This window comes from Brachyistius frenatus, unplaced genomic scaffold (assembly GCF_029030835.1).
Source record: "Brachyistius frenatus isolate BFR_SWC_R1_liver_20210118 unplaced genomic scaffold, ASM2903083v1 Contig_9, whole genome shotgun sequence".
Classification (NCBI taxonomy): Eukaryota; Metazoa; Chordata; class Actinopteri; family Embiotocidae; genus Brachyistius; species Brachyistius frenatus.
The window spans coordinates 914,266-931,445 of record NW_027210608.1 but is presented as its reverse complement, the minus strand read 5'-3'; the positions used below and the strand labels follow the sequence as shown (position 1 = coordinate 931,445).

General features: G+C 40.4%; 1 protein-coding gene across 4 annotated transcripts in view; it reads left to right on the top strand.

Annotated features, from left to right (window-relative positions):
- Positions 1–17,180, top strand: part of phkb (phosphorylase kinase, beta) — a 118,678-nt gene that overhangs the window by 86,927 nt on the left and 14,571 nt on the right. For all 4 annotated transcript variants that reach the window (XM_069690278.1, XM_069690279.1, XM_069690280.1 and 1 more), the window contains 4 exons: positions 8,689–8,772; positions 9,897–10,001; positions 11,891–11,973; positions 12,620–12,710. In XM_069690278.1, the coding sequence (XP_069546379.1) occupies positions 8,689–8,772; positions 9,897–10,001; positions 11,891–11,973; positions 12,620–12,710 (363 nt within the window). The remainder of the gene's footprint in view (positions 1–8,688; positions 8,773–9,896; positions 10,002–11,890; positions 11,974–12,619; positions 12,711–17,180) is intronic.

Sequence of the window (17,180 nt, the reverse complement as noted above, 5' to 3'; positions counted from 1 at the left end):
TTTGTCAAAGTGACCATCAAGTCATTTTCCCCTAATCCAATACAGAGCAGAACAAGGTTGCTAAGATGGCCATAAAACTTGTTGTGGCAGTTGATAGGACCTGGGACTGATGTTAAACCAGCACTTGATTCATCTAATCGATGAGTTAGCTAATGATAAGCTAACAACTGGCCTCGGAGGTAAGTAAGGTCATTCCTCCAGCGGAGGAAACTAATTAGCCAGGCATTAGTGACCATCTGTAAATCAGGGCAAAAGGACAGTTTAGTCCATTCCTAACACTTGTATATTTGTAAATATATATATGTTTTTATATATGTAAAAAAAATGCAGAATAACTCTGTCACTGCAGCTTTGTGCACACCGCCTCGTGAAACAATGTGGAGAAACATGTGAAGGCCTGCTGTGACCAATTACAGCTGCTAAGCTATAATTAGACAATCACAGTCCGAGGGAAGGATTTTACAAATGGTCAACTGAAACCTAACTGATTGCAGACATTTCGCAGTGTATGATTAGCTGCAGTGACTTGATGCTTGATTTAAAGGCTTATCTTCAAAAAGGAGATTCCCAGTCATTCCTGTTCGCTGTGAATGATTGGAAGGACAATTCAGGGAGAGACACTGTGAAACACTATTGATGCCACCACCGACACAACTACACAAATCAATCCTACAGTCAGCCCAAGTACATTTCAGCAGCAATCTATCAATATCCCTGTAGATCTGGGCTCAATCAGCCCATCTGCTTGTCAATCCAAGAGTCCCTGCTCTCAAGATTTGTCTTTTCATTGTCCCATCAGTCACAGCCGGGCAGCAGAGTCATTGAAGTGATTGATTAGTCAAACAATGATTGTTCACATCGATTGATCTGCATAATGGTGGCTCTGTCACTTTGGCAAATTGGTGATGCGTGGAGCTGAAGGGTTTCCAAATTTGTTCTCAGAAGTCCATGTTGGATTTTTCTAGTAATGTGCCAAATGCTGAGGTGTTATATTCAGAAAATTTGGATTCCCTTCCAATGTATCCTGAACAGCTGTTTCACTCTTGTGTTTGAATATCTGGAGGTCAGCACAAGCAGATAAGATGTTGGAAATTAAGAGCTTCTGGGGAGAATATTAAAGAGCTGTACTCTGCTCTTGGATGAAATCCCAGGAACTTTGAAAACTTAGAGAAACAGCTTTTTAAAATATTTTTGGAGCCCAGGAGGCATCAGCATCTGCATTATGATACGTGGTCAGATGATGAACGCTCTGCAAAACGTGTACAATACTAACAATTCAGCAAGCCGGTCCATTTTATCATTGGAGTCTTTTTGCCTTTACATACACAAATTAAACTAAAGGCACAACATGAAAGCATACAACTGAAACACCAGAGTTAAATAGTAATGCAATTTACAGTACAATTTGCTTCTTACCATTTCATATAATAATTGACATTATTGTCTAAATAATTCAAGTGTTGACATCTTAATTTCTAAACCATAACTCTATAGAGCAGAACTGACAGGACCGAAAAGCCAGACTCCAAAACAGTGTGTAAAAGCAGAAGTCTTTACTGAAGATGCTTCTGCACAAAAGGTTCAAACTGGGCAGGAAAACAATCCGGGGGAACAGGAAGAGGCAAAAAAACAAGAGAGCAAAACCCAGAACGACAATCACTGGGGAATAAAGGCTGGATAGCTTTGCACAGAGTTCAAATAACAAACTGGCACAGAGGGCAGGGAACCTTGGATGTTATTTAAAAGATGGATGTATTATCTATGACATCACCTACAGGTTTGGCAATTATGAAGCTAAGTTGGGTCGCTCATTTTGGTAGCACTTGATTCAACCTCACTCCCGGCTGATCCAAAAATGGGAAAAGAGGCTGTAGACATGTTTATTTCTGCTGTAAAGATGGGAATTTTAACATGGAGGTCTGTGGGGATTGATTAATTTTTGAAACCAGCCTCAAGTGGCCATTTGAGGAACTGCGGGTGCCTCTTGCAGGGAACATGCAGTCTAATGATACCTTAAAATGAAACTCGTCACCTTGTGGTTACGACACCGGAATCTAGAAGCCACAGACACTAACAATTTAGCTAGCTAACTGGCCAGGAATGTACTGCAGGAAATACAAAGGCAGAGCGAGAAAAGATGATTTTCCTCTGATGTAAACTATCCTATGTTATAAAAATATACTCTACATGGCAAAACTTTCTGTATATTAGCTTAACATCCAATGAAAAATGAACTTTCATGGCCTCTGCCATTTCTATAAACGTCACACTATAAACCACACTGTCAGAGCTTTCACAAATGTTCCATGTATTTGTACAATTATAACAACTCTTCCTGTTTATGAGGAACATAACAGTTAATTTGAGTTCAGCGGTAACCCTGCTCCCACAAATTACAAGGTTAACCTCAGAGGGTTAGAGATGCACAGTGCATTCAAATTCACATCCCTTCCTCTTGGTTCAATTGTGCAGGAAGTATTCATCACAGCGCGGTGCAGCGCATAGCAAATGAATCATTACGACTTGACCTTTCCACCACTGCTAATTTCTCGTCTGTGTGGTTAATTGCTGGCAAGAAAAATAGTTTGAAGTAACATGAATGTATTCATAGTTACACCCACTAGTCTTGTTTGAATTTGTGCGTAGTGCACCCTGAATATAGCCAAGGGGTTCATAAGGTTAAGTAGCATTTCATCAAATGTGAATCTACAAGTGAATGGACTCATCAAATTGAAGTCCTTTCAGACTCCCTATCGGATCTTTTCAGGTTTAAAAAAAAGTACCTTAAAATTCAAGAGCAAACCTCAAAGATTGATTATCAAATGCTCATTGTAGCATGGCTATGTTGTAATGTATGAGGGAAGGAGATTTGTTCGACTATAGAGCTGATACCATCTCTTGGCATCCAGCGCCTGTCAGCGGATAATTAGGACTAACTCCACCCGGATGGACAAACTCCCACTATTTGATAACGGGAACAGCAGTACAGTTGTGTTTGTGCAGGTATAAATATTCCAGTGAGATGACAGTTGGACATCCTATCTGTATCTGCACTTGTTTTCTTTTGGTAGCCTGGAAAGGAAATGATGCTGTTGTAACTTCTCAGAGTAACAAGTCCAGCACGAGCTGCTGTCTTCATCCTGTCCACTCTGTGTCTCTCATCTTTTGCAGATTACACCATTTGTACTGTCACATCCATGAAACCGAGCGCTACCTCGCGAGCAAGTTACGCGTCGCTCCCATCTCATCCGTCACTCAAACCCTGCTCTCTCCTCTAGATACTGTCCCTCATCTGCATGTCTGTTGTTTGAAGTCTACCATCTCTGTGTCGTCTGTCCCTGCTCTGTCATATCCGTCACTCAAACCCCGGTCTCCTCCCTCGCCTCCGTTCCTCATCTGTCATGTCTGTTGCGTGGCGTCGATTCTCCTCGCCGCGTTCTATAAACAACCGTTTTCTCCTATCATGTCATCTCTCCAGGCTCTGTTCCCTTTTTCTAGGCCTCTCTAGCTGCTGTCCCTTCACCGCTATATCTGTCCCATTACCTCCTCTAACCCCGTTCTCTCCTCAAGGTCCGCATCCTGCCCCGCCCCCGTTATGTCCCTTACACCAAACAGCTCTCTCCCCTCCAGGTCTATCATCAGCCTTTGAACTGTCATACCTGTTACTTTTTCCCTTCCCTTCCCTTCTCTCCCCTCTGCCTCTTTCTGCTGCGTTGGTGCTCAGCCTTTTAGATGGATATGCAATTGTGAGTCAGAGCGGGCGCCGTGCTGAATATTAAATCCGAAGCCCAGACAGACGTTTCTTCCTCGACAGAATCTGTTTATCTCAGAGTCACCGCCATCTCCGGCGCTGCAGGCTGCATTTGCTTACCTCACCTCGTTTCTCGCAGCCGTTTGATTGCGTTGACAACAGCTGCCTGACGATGGGGAGAGTGGCAATTACATTTGCAATGTGTTATTCCCACCCGTACACCCTAAAGCTTATCCCCTTACAAATCACTGCTTTGCCCAAAAATAGCCTTCCTTTTAGCTGTTTATTATCTGATAGTCAATGTGGATTTCACTGTGGATGACATTCTGTTTGTTTAGAATCATTGTGATTTTTTTTTTTCTCTGACTACAAGTTACATGCAACTCCACATGATCTCATAAACAGACACTCCGGACAAACACTGGATGTCTTAACGGATTTCTTAGGGACATTCTGGTCTTTTCTTTTTACATAATGCTTCTCATTTCACTCCCTGCCTCTGTTACAGAGATTAGGGAAATGAGTGGAATGTCAAATGGGGCATCACAAACCTATGCAGAAACCTTTGCATGGGTTCAAGTTTTGAGGTTGGCAGATACCAACCATCTTGTCACATTCAATACAACTTCTGCAGCATGTAAGAAAATTATAGAGGTCTTTCCTTTTCTTCATACTGGCCATGAATAGATCCATCCCAATGAGATGCCAGTATAAGAGATGGGGTTTAAAATTTGCACTCCTTGATTTCTTTCATCAGAAGCTAAAATTGGGCTTTAGCAAGTGCACTAAATCAAATCAGGTTTGTATCTTCTAAATTTGACATTGGTTTTATGCACAAAATTGATTTTTATACCTCCACCACAGCTCTGTAAAAACTTCTACCAAACCTACTTTTGTAGTAGAAAGATTAACTTTGGAAGATACCTACTTGATCAAGGAGGATCAATAACAGCGACTTGTTCAATCTACATGTGAGAATGTAAAAGTATTGTTTATATGTACAGTTGAAAAAATGCAAACCTATCCTCTAAAGGTGTGGTGTGGGTTAAAGAACCAGAAGGTTTAATCCCACTTTCAATAGGAACCTACAGTATCATTTTGAGCTGTATGGAAAGATGCTGAACTCAACCTGCTTGCTCACTCTAAGTCCCTCTGGATGTCAGCATCTGTTGCAAAAATAAATCTGTTGAGGACATTTTGTGAGATCAACAGTTACATTTACACTTTTTAGAGCAAGTGATAAAAATGTACATTAAAAGCCTCCTGTCTGAGCTATCAAATTCAGGAACATCCTTATGGTGCATGAAAAGTTTTGCAGAATTTGAGTAAATAGTTTCTCACTTTGTCCACACTGCAGAGGCATAAAATACAGCTTTTTGTAGTACAAACTTCTACCTGTCAGGCTTGCTGTTTGTGCTTCGGTCAGTGGAAATGTGAGGGAATGAGAGGATGCTTTGATAGGCTGCCTGTGTCGTGTCCTTCTTCATTGGTATTCTGCACACAGGAAGTAATGGGTGCAGAGGTTCTGCCAACCACCCTCGGCTTTTCTCCTCCAGGTCTTATCCTTGCCTGTTAGGGAAGTGGTTTGCAATGCCACTTAATCCTCTATTAACATTTCTTTCCCTTACAGATACATATATATTCTTCAAGTCTATCCTTTTTCCTCTTTTAGTGTCATTTTTCTTTCAATTGATTCAACCCACACTTTCTCCTTACGTACATGCTTTTCAGTGCAGTGAGGGAGAACAAAGGAGAAGCAGAGCACCACCTTTTGGTTGATGTGATGTATTGCATGTATCGTTTGAGATGGATGATAGTGTCAGGGAGGGCTTCATAGGCAGATTTCCTGCAGTGCCACTTGATTGTGTTGGTGTACTGATGCTGTGTCATGATAGAAAACACTACAGGATATTCAAATTTAGAATTTGTTGGTTGTCACAAAGGTAATACGTGAACTTTATGTGTGGTTTCACACTCAGCCGACACATCAGAAAACAGAAATGTCACACATGCTTGTCCACAATAGTGCACTTCACCTCACACACACACACAAACAATAAGTTGTTGTTAGCGTGTCACACCATTGGGCTTCGATCCAGCAAAGGCCAAAAATCAATGTCCACCTTCTTTCTGTGTGCAGCTTTGAATCAGTGCTTTTTGACAGCAGGCAACGCAGTGGGAAGACGCTTTTATCTGAAACACCAAAGAACCGCTCAGGGAAACTGATAGTCTGGAGCTGCTGTATTCTCCCTGCTGTCGTCTCTAAATTTGTTTCAGAGACAACTGAAGGAGAAGGCCTTTCTGTTTTGATGAACTGGAGCCCGTTGATATGATAAGCGGTTAATTTCAGATACACCTGCGAAAACAGTCATACATTTGTATGTATCTGTCTTGCTCTTTATGCATCTGGGTAATCATGCACCGGTATTTCACAATTTGTGCAAACATTTTAACAACGCTGTCAATTAAAGCTCTGAATCTGAGGGTGAATTATGTCTTTTCCAGCTTGACTTTTAAAACAGAGTTTCAGTCCACCAATTTAATGAGAAACTCTACCTCAGCTATCCTGATCTCTTCGTCCTCAGACAAACTTTGCTGCAGTTGAACATTAATGTCAAGCTCTCTTCCATCCTCTGTCAGCTGGACATTCGGCTGTGCTGATGTTAACATTTTTCTGCTCATAAACTTGCTTTATACTGTAGGTGAGATCTGACTCAGGGTTTTCACCTTGAGACGGTGGGAGTCTTGAGACATGACTTCTGACTTGATTAAACCTCAGTGCTTCTGCTGTAGAGCTGAAGAGAATGGAATTACAGCGTGAACAGATTACACATTGACCCGTCAGAAACCACCTATTCTGAGGCCCAAAATGAACCTCCTCCCTCCTTCGAGCCCATCAATACTGCCTGCAAAAGTGGGATAGGAGCATTTTGTTGAGTGATAAATATAGTGCTAGAGCCAAGCAGAAAAACTGGAGGGGAAAAACTAAAGTTTGACTGATACTGAAGTTGTAATACCGATACCGATGTTAGGAAGTTAACAAATTGCAGCATTCATATATTGACAATAACGTGGATGTCAATTTTTTGTTCAAAATGACCTCAGTGCATTGAAACAATGAACTTCACTGAGAATGTACTGATTGTAAATAACTATAAGTTATATAAAATAAAACCACAGAAAGCACAATTTCTAAAATACCTCAAGCACCTTTTCTACATTGTTTTGTAAGAGAAACGTTTTCATGTCGAACAAAATATACACCCATTATCAATATATCTTTCATAGGTAAATATCAGCCAATCAAATCGGCCAAGCTGTATATCGTTTGGGAGTTAAAAAAAAAAAAAAGTGAATCTGAGATCAATGTTTTGAATATATTTTAAATAACTAATATCACATATTTCTAATCGAGTTTCATTTATAAACAACAATATCATATTCTATAGTTTGAAAGAACTAGTGCACTTCCTTTTTGTTGGGGGACTCAAGATACAGATGTTTGAAGGAGTCGTCAGCATTTAAGCAGTAGAGGCTGAGAAAATGTGACTTTTACTGAATAGTAAAAGTCTCCAAAAATCCTGGATCCTACATTTCCCATAATGCCACCAACAGCCTGCCCACATCCATTAAACCCCATGCCAGACTCAGGCTTCCTATTATAAGAAGGAGTCGTAGTAGGAGTACTATTTATTTTTATTGTCAATAAAACATGCAGGTTTGAACATTTCAGACAAATTATGATACATAAAAAAGGCTCTGACTCACACTATAAGTGCACAAGTTAGGATGGTGGTATAGGTATACCTATCAAAATGATAAGATTTGGATGTAGAAATATAAATAAATAATTTAATGAGCAAAATTATTTGTGTGCAAATGGGCCTGTTGGGACCACATTGGCTCCTAAGTCCCTCCAGGCCCTGGTGCTCTGTACTGGTTGCACTGGATACCATTGTTGTCACTGTTCTGTATTCTGACAGCAGAAATACAGAACATTTTCTGGGGGTTCCCATGTTGCCCATTTGTGAACACTCTCAACCAAATGGTGTAACTTTCCAGAATCGCCGCTCCTTTACTGCACGTCTACATATGTGGAAAATGCCAGCATGTTAGTATCACTAGTTTACTACCGACAGCAGTTGCCAATATTTCAAAAGGCGAGGCACATCGGATTAACGACATTATTTTATGGGGCACAAATTATGTTCAAAGAATCCTCCAACTAATTGCTTTTATAATACAGAACAATAATGCTTTCATTAACCTGTTTGAAATCAAAGACCCACATTGACAATAAGTAATACAAGTTTTGGAAAGAACATTTTCCACATTTACCATTTTAAACCAAATATGCGACAGGCTCAGCTGTGGAGAACATTCAAAGGCAAAGATGGATCTTTTTAGCCACTTGTTGGGGTATAAAATGCTGAGTGGCTCACGTGAAAAGTATCAAACTGAACGGTGTTGTTTATTTATTATAATGAGGGCTCAGCTCGGCCTCAGTGTCTCTCCTAACGGGCCCCCGCATCTCACTCCAACAGTGTTATGAGCTCTGGTACCAATGGGTGTGCATGGGTCCGCTAAGCATGCCGCTGATGGCACCACAGGGACCATTCATTATCGCCACGTCTCATAACGTTACACAGAGCTAATATCAGTAGGTGGGCAGGCCATATGGAGGTAATTTCATTTTATGAGTTACAACAACAAAAAATGTATCGGTGGGACAGACAGATGTCCAACTCACACTTTCATTATGATGCGGAGTGAAACTGTGCTGCATGACATTTCAAATCAAATCTGATGTTTTTAATCTCAAAGCAGCTCCGACACGTTCTCGGGGACTTGTACAGATAAAGACGTAAAGGTTAGCGGTGAGATTAGGTAAATGTTGTGTTTGCTGATAAGGCGTTTGTTTATGTGTTATTCTGCAGGCTTACCGCTTCCTTGCCATCAATAAGAAGTTGGGGTTGAGTGGTCGTCCAGATAGGCCGGTGGGCTGCATCGGGACCTGCAAGGTATTTACACACACACACACACACACACACACACACACACACACACACACACACACACACACACACACACACACACACACACACACACACACACACACACACACACACACGCATAAGTACGTACCAGTAGATACACAAACATGTTCAACCCATGGAGCTCTGCTGCATAGGTCATGGGTGACACTACCACACCTCCCACATATTGATCTGCATACATTTCCCTGAGCTTCAAGGACACGACAACATCTCAGAAACAGCATACAGTAGAGTCAGAAAATATTCACTTCCTGGGGTTTTTCTCTTCGTCAGACAAACAGCAAGCATCACTGACTGCCGAATAGATTTTGTGTAGTTGCAGGACTTATTGCATTTTAATATGCAGAAGCTGCTGTCAGGCAGTTTGTGTGTGTGTGTGTGTGTGTGTGCGTGCGTGCCTGCCTGCCTGCCTGCCTGCCTGCGTGCGTGCCTGCGTGCGTGCGTGCGTGCGTGCTGTGTGACTGTAGAGAATGAGTGTGTTTTGTACAGTTTGTGTGTGTGTGTGTGTGTGCGCGCTAATGTCTCTTGCTGATGTTGTTTGCCGTTTCCCCCAAATGAAGGTCAGAGTACGACCAAATAAGTTGAGCTATAGCAGCTTTCTCAAACAAAGGCACCGCCAGACAAATGAATCACAGCTCCCAACGCATTGCTAAGACAATATTATAATGGAACATTTATGGGGAAGATGGCAGACTGCCAGAGGACATTATCATCATCAGTGTGTCTGTATGGGTGTGTGTGTGTGTGTGTGTGTGTGTGTGTGTGTGTGTGTGTGTGTGTGTGTGTGTGTGTGTGTGTGTGTGTGTGTGTGTGTGTGTGTGTGTGTGTGTGTGTGTGTGTGTGTGTGTGTCTGTGTGTCTGTGTGTTATCAGGAGTGCTTCTGTAACTCCTGTATGCCCCCTCTGTCCAACGATTGATGGCTTGTTTTATACGCTGCCCAGAATAATGTATATGTGGCTACTCTTGAGCTATCCGTCTTCTAATGCAATATTGTGTGTGTGTGTGTGTGTGTGTGTGTGTGTGTGTGTGTGTGTGTGTGTGTGTGTGTGTGTGTGTGTGTGTGTGTGTGTGTGTGTGTCTCCCTCTAGATTTATCGCATCCTGGGCAAGACGGTGGTGTGCTACCCAATAGTGTTTGATCTAAGTGACTTCTACTTGTCCCAAGATGTTATGCTGCTGATTGATGACATTAAGGTAAGTCAGGGTCATATTATGGAGTTTACAATGGCCCCACAGCTAAACACATTTTAAATAACTGACATATATTCAGTTTGTTTGCTTTAAAGAGCCTGACCTTTGGGAAACAGAAAGGTAATCGGCTGATTTGGTTCGATTGCACCCTGATTTCCCTTGGCCCCAATCAAAGGGCACACACAACAGAGTCAGAGCCCAGTTGATACTTGGACTGATGCTGGCTGGTTCTGACCTCAGTTTTTACAAGGCACATGTAGGCTAAACCAGTAAACTGCATAACATGAACACACAGAGTTACGTGCAAGAATTATCCAGTTAAGGGTACCAATCACTAATAATACAACTTAGTATTTTAGTTCCTATACTCTGCGCACATCATTTGTGGGCCTAATATTTCTGAACTGGACCACATATTACACTGTACCTCATATTTGAAGCTTGTTTGAGCAGGGAAGTGTTTTATTTTTCTTAAACTTACGTCATGTTTAATCATGTTTAACATATCAGCACATTCATCAGAAAGTAACAGTTTTGAGAAATGAGAATCTTGTCTTTGTCTACAAGTCGTAATTGTTCATTTTTATCTCGTATTAATATTAAACGATGACACTCCTGGTTCAGTGGCATAAATACCTGCAGCTGTTCGCTGCTGTTTCTGATATTCCACGGACACATTATCTGAGAGCAGCGACAAGCACACAGGTGGTAAACGCTACATGTGGTATCTCAGTGGTAGGTTGGTGGGAAATGATACATGCTGTTGGATCAGGTGCGCTGGGAAATGGCATGCCACATGATCAAATGTTAACCTCAACATATGCCTGGTGAAGTTCTGTACGATCTAATGTATGATCAAGTTCCATCAATTCAAATAAAATGTTTACAAGTATTTGGTCAGATGGCTCTGGCCTGCTGTTATTGATTGGACAGACTTGCTACCGTCACTGGGCTTTACACTGCCCTTGTTAGCTAAGGAAAGCTCCAATATACATGCAATTGTTTTACAAGCATTGTAAAACAACAATAACAAAAATATGAGTGGTTTAATGCTATGATTTCAGATGCATTTGCTTTGCCGGTGATGCATTGACAATGAATATTGAAGTTGTCAGTGGGAGCCAAAAGTGAATTTGCTTCCCCCTTAGAAGCCTTTAGTCTAGCAGTGATTTGGTGCTGAGAAAGCCTCTCTTTGCTTAGAATAACTTTAGACCATTTCACTTTGTTCATCAGAAATCATCATGAAATAAAATTATCAATCATGATGATTCTGTTCCTAAGAGGAACCTTTTTGGCACAAATCTCTCCCCACCTTTCTCTGTCTAATAATGGTAAAATGCCCACCGGAAGACAAAACCAGATTTTATGCCAAGTGTTTTAATTAATTGAAGGTGTATATTATTTGCAATATAATACTGTAAATAAGCTAGTGCCTTATTTTCACATGATGGTGGTTCAGATCTCCATATTAATCATTGTACAGAACAAATATAAGAAAATGTGAAGGAAAAACTAGAAACAAAACATTACGGTTTAATTCAAACACATTCAAACTATAGTAAAACAATGGGTTTTGCATAGTAGCGCACCACTGCCTGTGTATTTAAGATAAAACATCTTTATAACTTTTAATAAAAACACTTTACGCCTTCAGCTCAGTTTGACAGTCAAGGACAGAGAATCTCTTGAAATGACACTGATTCCGCTGCTGCACAGAAAAAATGAAATCTCTGAAGCAGCAGCATGTCTGTGCTAATCTGAAACGTGTGTGTGTGTGTGTGTGTGTGTGTGTGTGTGTGTGTGTGTGTGTGTGTGTGTGTGTGTGTGTGTGTGTGTGTGTGTGTGTGTGTGTGTGTGTGTGTGTGTGTGTGTGTGTGTGTGTGTGTGTGTAGAACGCCCTGCAGTTCATCAAACAGTGCTGGAAAATGCAGGGACGTCCTCTCTTCCTGGTTCTCATCCGCGAGGATAACATCAAGTAATATACACACTCCATCTTTTGTTGTTGTTGTTGTTGTCGTCTTCCTGTCGTCTGATAGCTTCTTCAAAGCATTTTCCCTTCTCCTATCTCTCCATACATCACTCATGATCTCCAGTTTTTGTCTGATACTGGCTCAAGCTTGCAACACAATGTCTCGACAGTCAATGTATTTCATGTTTTTCTATCTAGCGTTTCTCTCTCCACCTCTCCTACCTTCTATGTACTCTATCTGTCTTTATAGTAGGAAGGTGATACCTGGCTCACCAGCTGATTGGGTGATAATGCTTCTCATTTGTATCACTGTAGCCTGGCTGCTGGGCTGATTACAGCAGTATTGACCATTATCCAGGGATCCTTATGTTAAATGTGCTACAAACGCTTGAACAGCCAAACTGCAGCATGTGGAATGAGTCAATGGGCTCTCAGGAGCAACTCAATAGTCATTAGTTTGCTATTGATCAGCATGAGGACCTGTAAAGGAGGTAACAGCAGGCTGAATAAAGCACTGATATACTGATAGCTGTGATTATTTCATAGTAATAGTGCAGTGTTTTATGAAGCTATAGTTTAGAATATGACGAGTTAATGATGAAAGGAAAAGGAGAACAAATTATACAAAACATTTTATTTTCCCTCTCACCAGAGGGAGCCGCTTCAACCCAGTACTGGACATGCTGGCCTCATTCAAGAAGGGCAACATCGGAGGGGTCAAAGTTCACGTCGACAGACTTCAGGTTTGTGGATCCAATTAATGGAATCAGTTATTCTTTGCATTAGTAATGCAAATTTCAAGAATATGCTATAATCCATTTTGAACATGTAAACAGTTGTCACTGGTGTTGATTAATGACCAAATTACAAAAGGGGGAGGTTTTTATAACAAGTGTTTATAAAATGGTAGTGTGGCCCATACTCATGTCAACAAAAATAGCGAGAGAAATAAATTAAACGGGTGGGTGGTTCGATCCCCAGCTCCTACTGTCCATGTCAACACATCCACGTCACTCCTTTTTTCAAATATTTAATGTAGCAAGTGCAGCACAACATCCAGGCTTCACTGGAGGACATACATCAGATGAGACTGAAACTGATGTGCAGATCAAGTGATTCAAACAAAGTGTTAAATATGTTTCCTGAATGACGAAGCAACAAAGAAACATAGAAGTAAGTTACACCAATCTTCACCAAACATCACTTGGACTGGTTTTAGTAAATATAACAGGAATTTCTCAGTAAAATGAATTAATCATAATTCATCAGCTGAAAACACCTGGGTAGGTGAGACATAATGTAATAATGTAATGTAATGTAATGTAATATAACATATGAACATGTTCATGTGGTGTTTTATATACAGTGAACCCTCGCTATAACGCGGTTCACCTTTCACAGTCTCGCTGCTTCACGGATTTGCATTGTGCATTGAAATCACATTACGACTATATGTAACGTAGATATATTTAATGTCCAGTTCTATCTATTTCAATTGTAAAATAAAGGTTACTACTTCACGGATTTCGCCTATCACGGTTTCTATTTGGAACGTAACCCCCGCGAAAAACGAGGGTTCACTGTATATGCTAAAAGACATATCATGAGCAAAATAAGCAGTCAACGCATTTCTGCTTTGGAACAGCAGTCTCAAAAACATGGATTCAGACAGCGAGGGTTTCATACATCACATGCCTAACTAACCAATCCTATCAATTTGCGGGCTGGGGGTGTGGCTTTCTATAAAATGGAGTGGGTAGAGATAGAGGCGGAGTCTATTTACATATTCACAGATCTGCATGTGCTGAATTAAAAGTGAAAATTAATTCTAAGCCATTTTAAGGCATAAATGTGTAATTGTGATAAATGTTTTTAGGGTTTTAATCAGTGACAGCAGGGTGACTTTAAAATATCTTACTTCTACTTGTTAATTAGATTTATATCCAAAAGAGCCCCATTAACTGCTGCAGTGCTTTCATGTATCTGGCACACAGCAGGCTTCCATTGAAGCTGGTTGTCTGACAATAGCATGATTTAAATGATTGCATTAGATTGTAAGGGTACATCTGAGTGTGTGACTATTAAACATTGTTTTTTGCTATTATCTTTATCATCCTCGTGGTGTCTTTCAAAGCCACTGCCAGTACACCTCTGTCTTCTTCTATGATTAACAAAACAGTCAGTCATTTTTCACCGGTCAACCACACACTATACTGATCAGAATGAATGTAGATTCTGACATTTCTGCATTCACAATCCTTACAAGTGGAGTACTGAATCAAGATGACCATTTCTGTTGCTTTACTTTTGATTGTGAAAGGTTATTGATGAAAGCAGCTCTTCGGGGAAACTTGTGCCTGCTCTCTCTTGCTGGCTTATGGCTAGCCTTGAATATTACAAATATTTGTACATACTTTGTTTCAGGGCTGATCTCTGACAATGTGTACAAACTAAAGTATTCCAGGCCTTAGTCTGAAGTGCCTCCATATTTCACTTTACTTTGACCTGTTAGACTCAATTTGAGAACAATTTTCCTTTTAAAGCTGGAGCGGGTTTGAGCTTGGACTGTTTTAAAAACAGTGACAAAAACAACTTGTGTGAAGCTTTCTGTGGCTTGTAAAAAATACATTAAATTAATTTAAATGACGACAACACATTAAATGATACATTACAAGATGATAGTGGATCTTTTGACCTTTTGAGAGGAGTGCCAATATGAATCCATTTACAATACTGGCTGGAACTGTGTCTGTGTCATGATGACATGAATATAACAAGTGTCACAGATGCTGTAAAAGCAGCCTACACAGTTCAGCAGTGGTACACAGAAGGGGTCAGTGCTGCTTCAGTAGATGTCGCAATGCCTCCTCAAAGCTCTGTATGGGAAGCAGAGAGGGTAACTCTGAAAGAATGATGAATCACATCTCAAAATAAAGGAGCATTATAAAGGGTAAATTCACTTTATAATTGTTATTTTCTATGTTTTGCACTTACGACTGTTAATGAAGTTTGTATGTTACTTTATTGTAGCTTCATTAGGATCATGGCTGTCCATGCCAGTGAAAGAGCTACGAAAACATAATACCAAATTTATTTAAAGCTATTATAATTAAGAGTTCATCACAATACACTACATGTAAGGTGAAAGGAGGTTTTTCATAGTGACAAAACTGCAGATAATTATCACCTTACTCTGCTGCTCCCCTCAACTCTACCCAGCATTTTAGCCTCTTTTAACTACTTTTCTTTTCTTTGTTTTGCAGCCTGAAACTTTACTGTCTGCTTCTGTCACAGCACTTTCATTAATCTCATTTCTAGCTGCAGTAGGTGACTATTTTCAGTCAGAAAGGTCTATTAGCGACCTAATCAGCACCAAGAGCAGATGAACAAAGTTAGAGACTCAAAGTTTACTAAAAAGGCAGTTTTTTCTATCAGTCTTTGATGGAGAGAAAAACAGAGTTAGAAGAGAGCAAATGTCAGTTACATTCTGCAGGTGACAGATGTGTAAATTGGTGTCAATTTCAGAGCATCTTCACCATTTTATTTTGAAAGTGTGCCCCTGACTGGCCTGAAAATCCACTAATGCAAATCATTCTTGTCCTATTGAAACACAATTTTTGTAAAGCATCTCTTTCTGTTACACATCTGTTATTAAGCACAAAATATAATTTCTCCTTTGTTTAGACAAATTAAACATTTTGTTTGCTGGAGACCAAAAACAGAGCTAAAAAAGCAGAGTGTATGTCAATTCAATTCAATTCAATTCAATTCAATTCAATTCAATTCAATTCAATTCAATTCAACTTTATTTATATAGCGCCAAATCACAACATAGGTTATTTCATGGCACTTAACACATTAAAGTCCTTACAGCAAGACGTTATAATATTATACAGAGAAACCCAACAATTCAACAATTCCCACATAAGCTAGGAGGGAAAAACTTCTCTTTAAGGGAGAAAAACCTCCAACAGAGGGAAGAAAAACTCCCTCTTAATAGGAAGAAACCTCCGACAGAACCAGGCTCAGAGGTGGGCGGCCATCTGCCTCGACCGGTTGGGGTGAGAGGAGAGCAGAGAGAGAAAAGGACAGCATAGAGATGCAAGAGAAGAACTGTTGGTGGAGACGACAAACGCAGAGCAGAGACATGTAGCTCCATGACGGGACATCTGCAAAAGAAAGAACAGAAACTATGCGAGCGAGGGAACTGAATGGAGACAGCAGACAATAAGAAAAAACTATGGGAGAGAAAAAGATGGTGAGGTATGAGTCAGTTAAAGAGTAGGAGGAAAGAAAAGAAGCTCTGTGTAATGAGGTCGCCCAGCAGCCTCGGCCTATAACAGCATAACTAAGGGTTGGTTCAGGTCTACCTGAGCCAGCCCTAACTATAGGCTTTATCAAAAAGCAACATTTTGAGTCTAATCTTAAAGCTAGAGAGGGTTTCTGCCCCTCCAACACAAACTGGGAGCTGGTTCCACAGGGGAGGGGCCTGAAAACTGAAGCTCCGCCTCCCGCTCTACTTCTAGAAACTCTAAGAACCACAAGTAGACCAGCGTACTGAGAGAGAAGTGCTCTACTAGGATTATATGGTTCTATAAGATCTCTAAGATATGATGGAGCCTGGTCATGTAGAGCTTTGTAAGTCCTCAAGAGAATTTTTAATTATATTCTTGATTTCACAGGAAGCCTGTGAAGAGAAGCTAAAACTGGAGAAATATGATCTCTCTTGCTAAATCCCATCAGTGCTCTTACTGCAACATTTTGGATCAGCTGCAGGGTTTTTAATGAGTAATTTGGACATCATAAAAGAAAGGAATTACAATAATCTAGCCTAGAAGTAACAAACGCATGAATGAGTTTTTCTGCATCACGCTGAGGAAGGATTTTCCTGATTTTATAAATATTACGTAGATGAAAGAAGGTAGTTCTGGATATTTCCTTTATATGATGTCTAAAGGACAAATCCTCATCAAATATGACTCCAAAGTTCCTCATAGTTTTGCTATAGGCCAAGACAACGTCATCTAGAGTAACTAAGTGATTACAGAAAGAGTTTCTAAGGTGTTTAGGATCAAGTACAATAACTTTCGTTTTATCTGAATTTAGAAGCAGGAAGTTTTTGGTCATCCAGGCCTTTATGTCTTTTAGGCAGGCTTCAAGTTTTACTAACTGATTAGTGTCATCTGGTTTTATAGAAATATATAGCTGAGTGT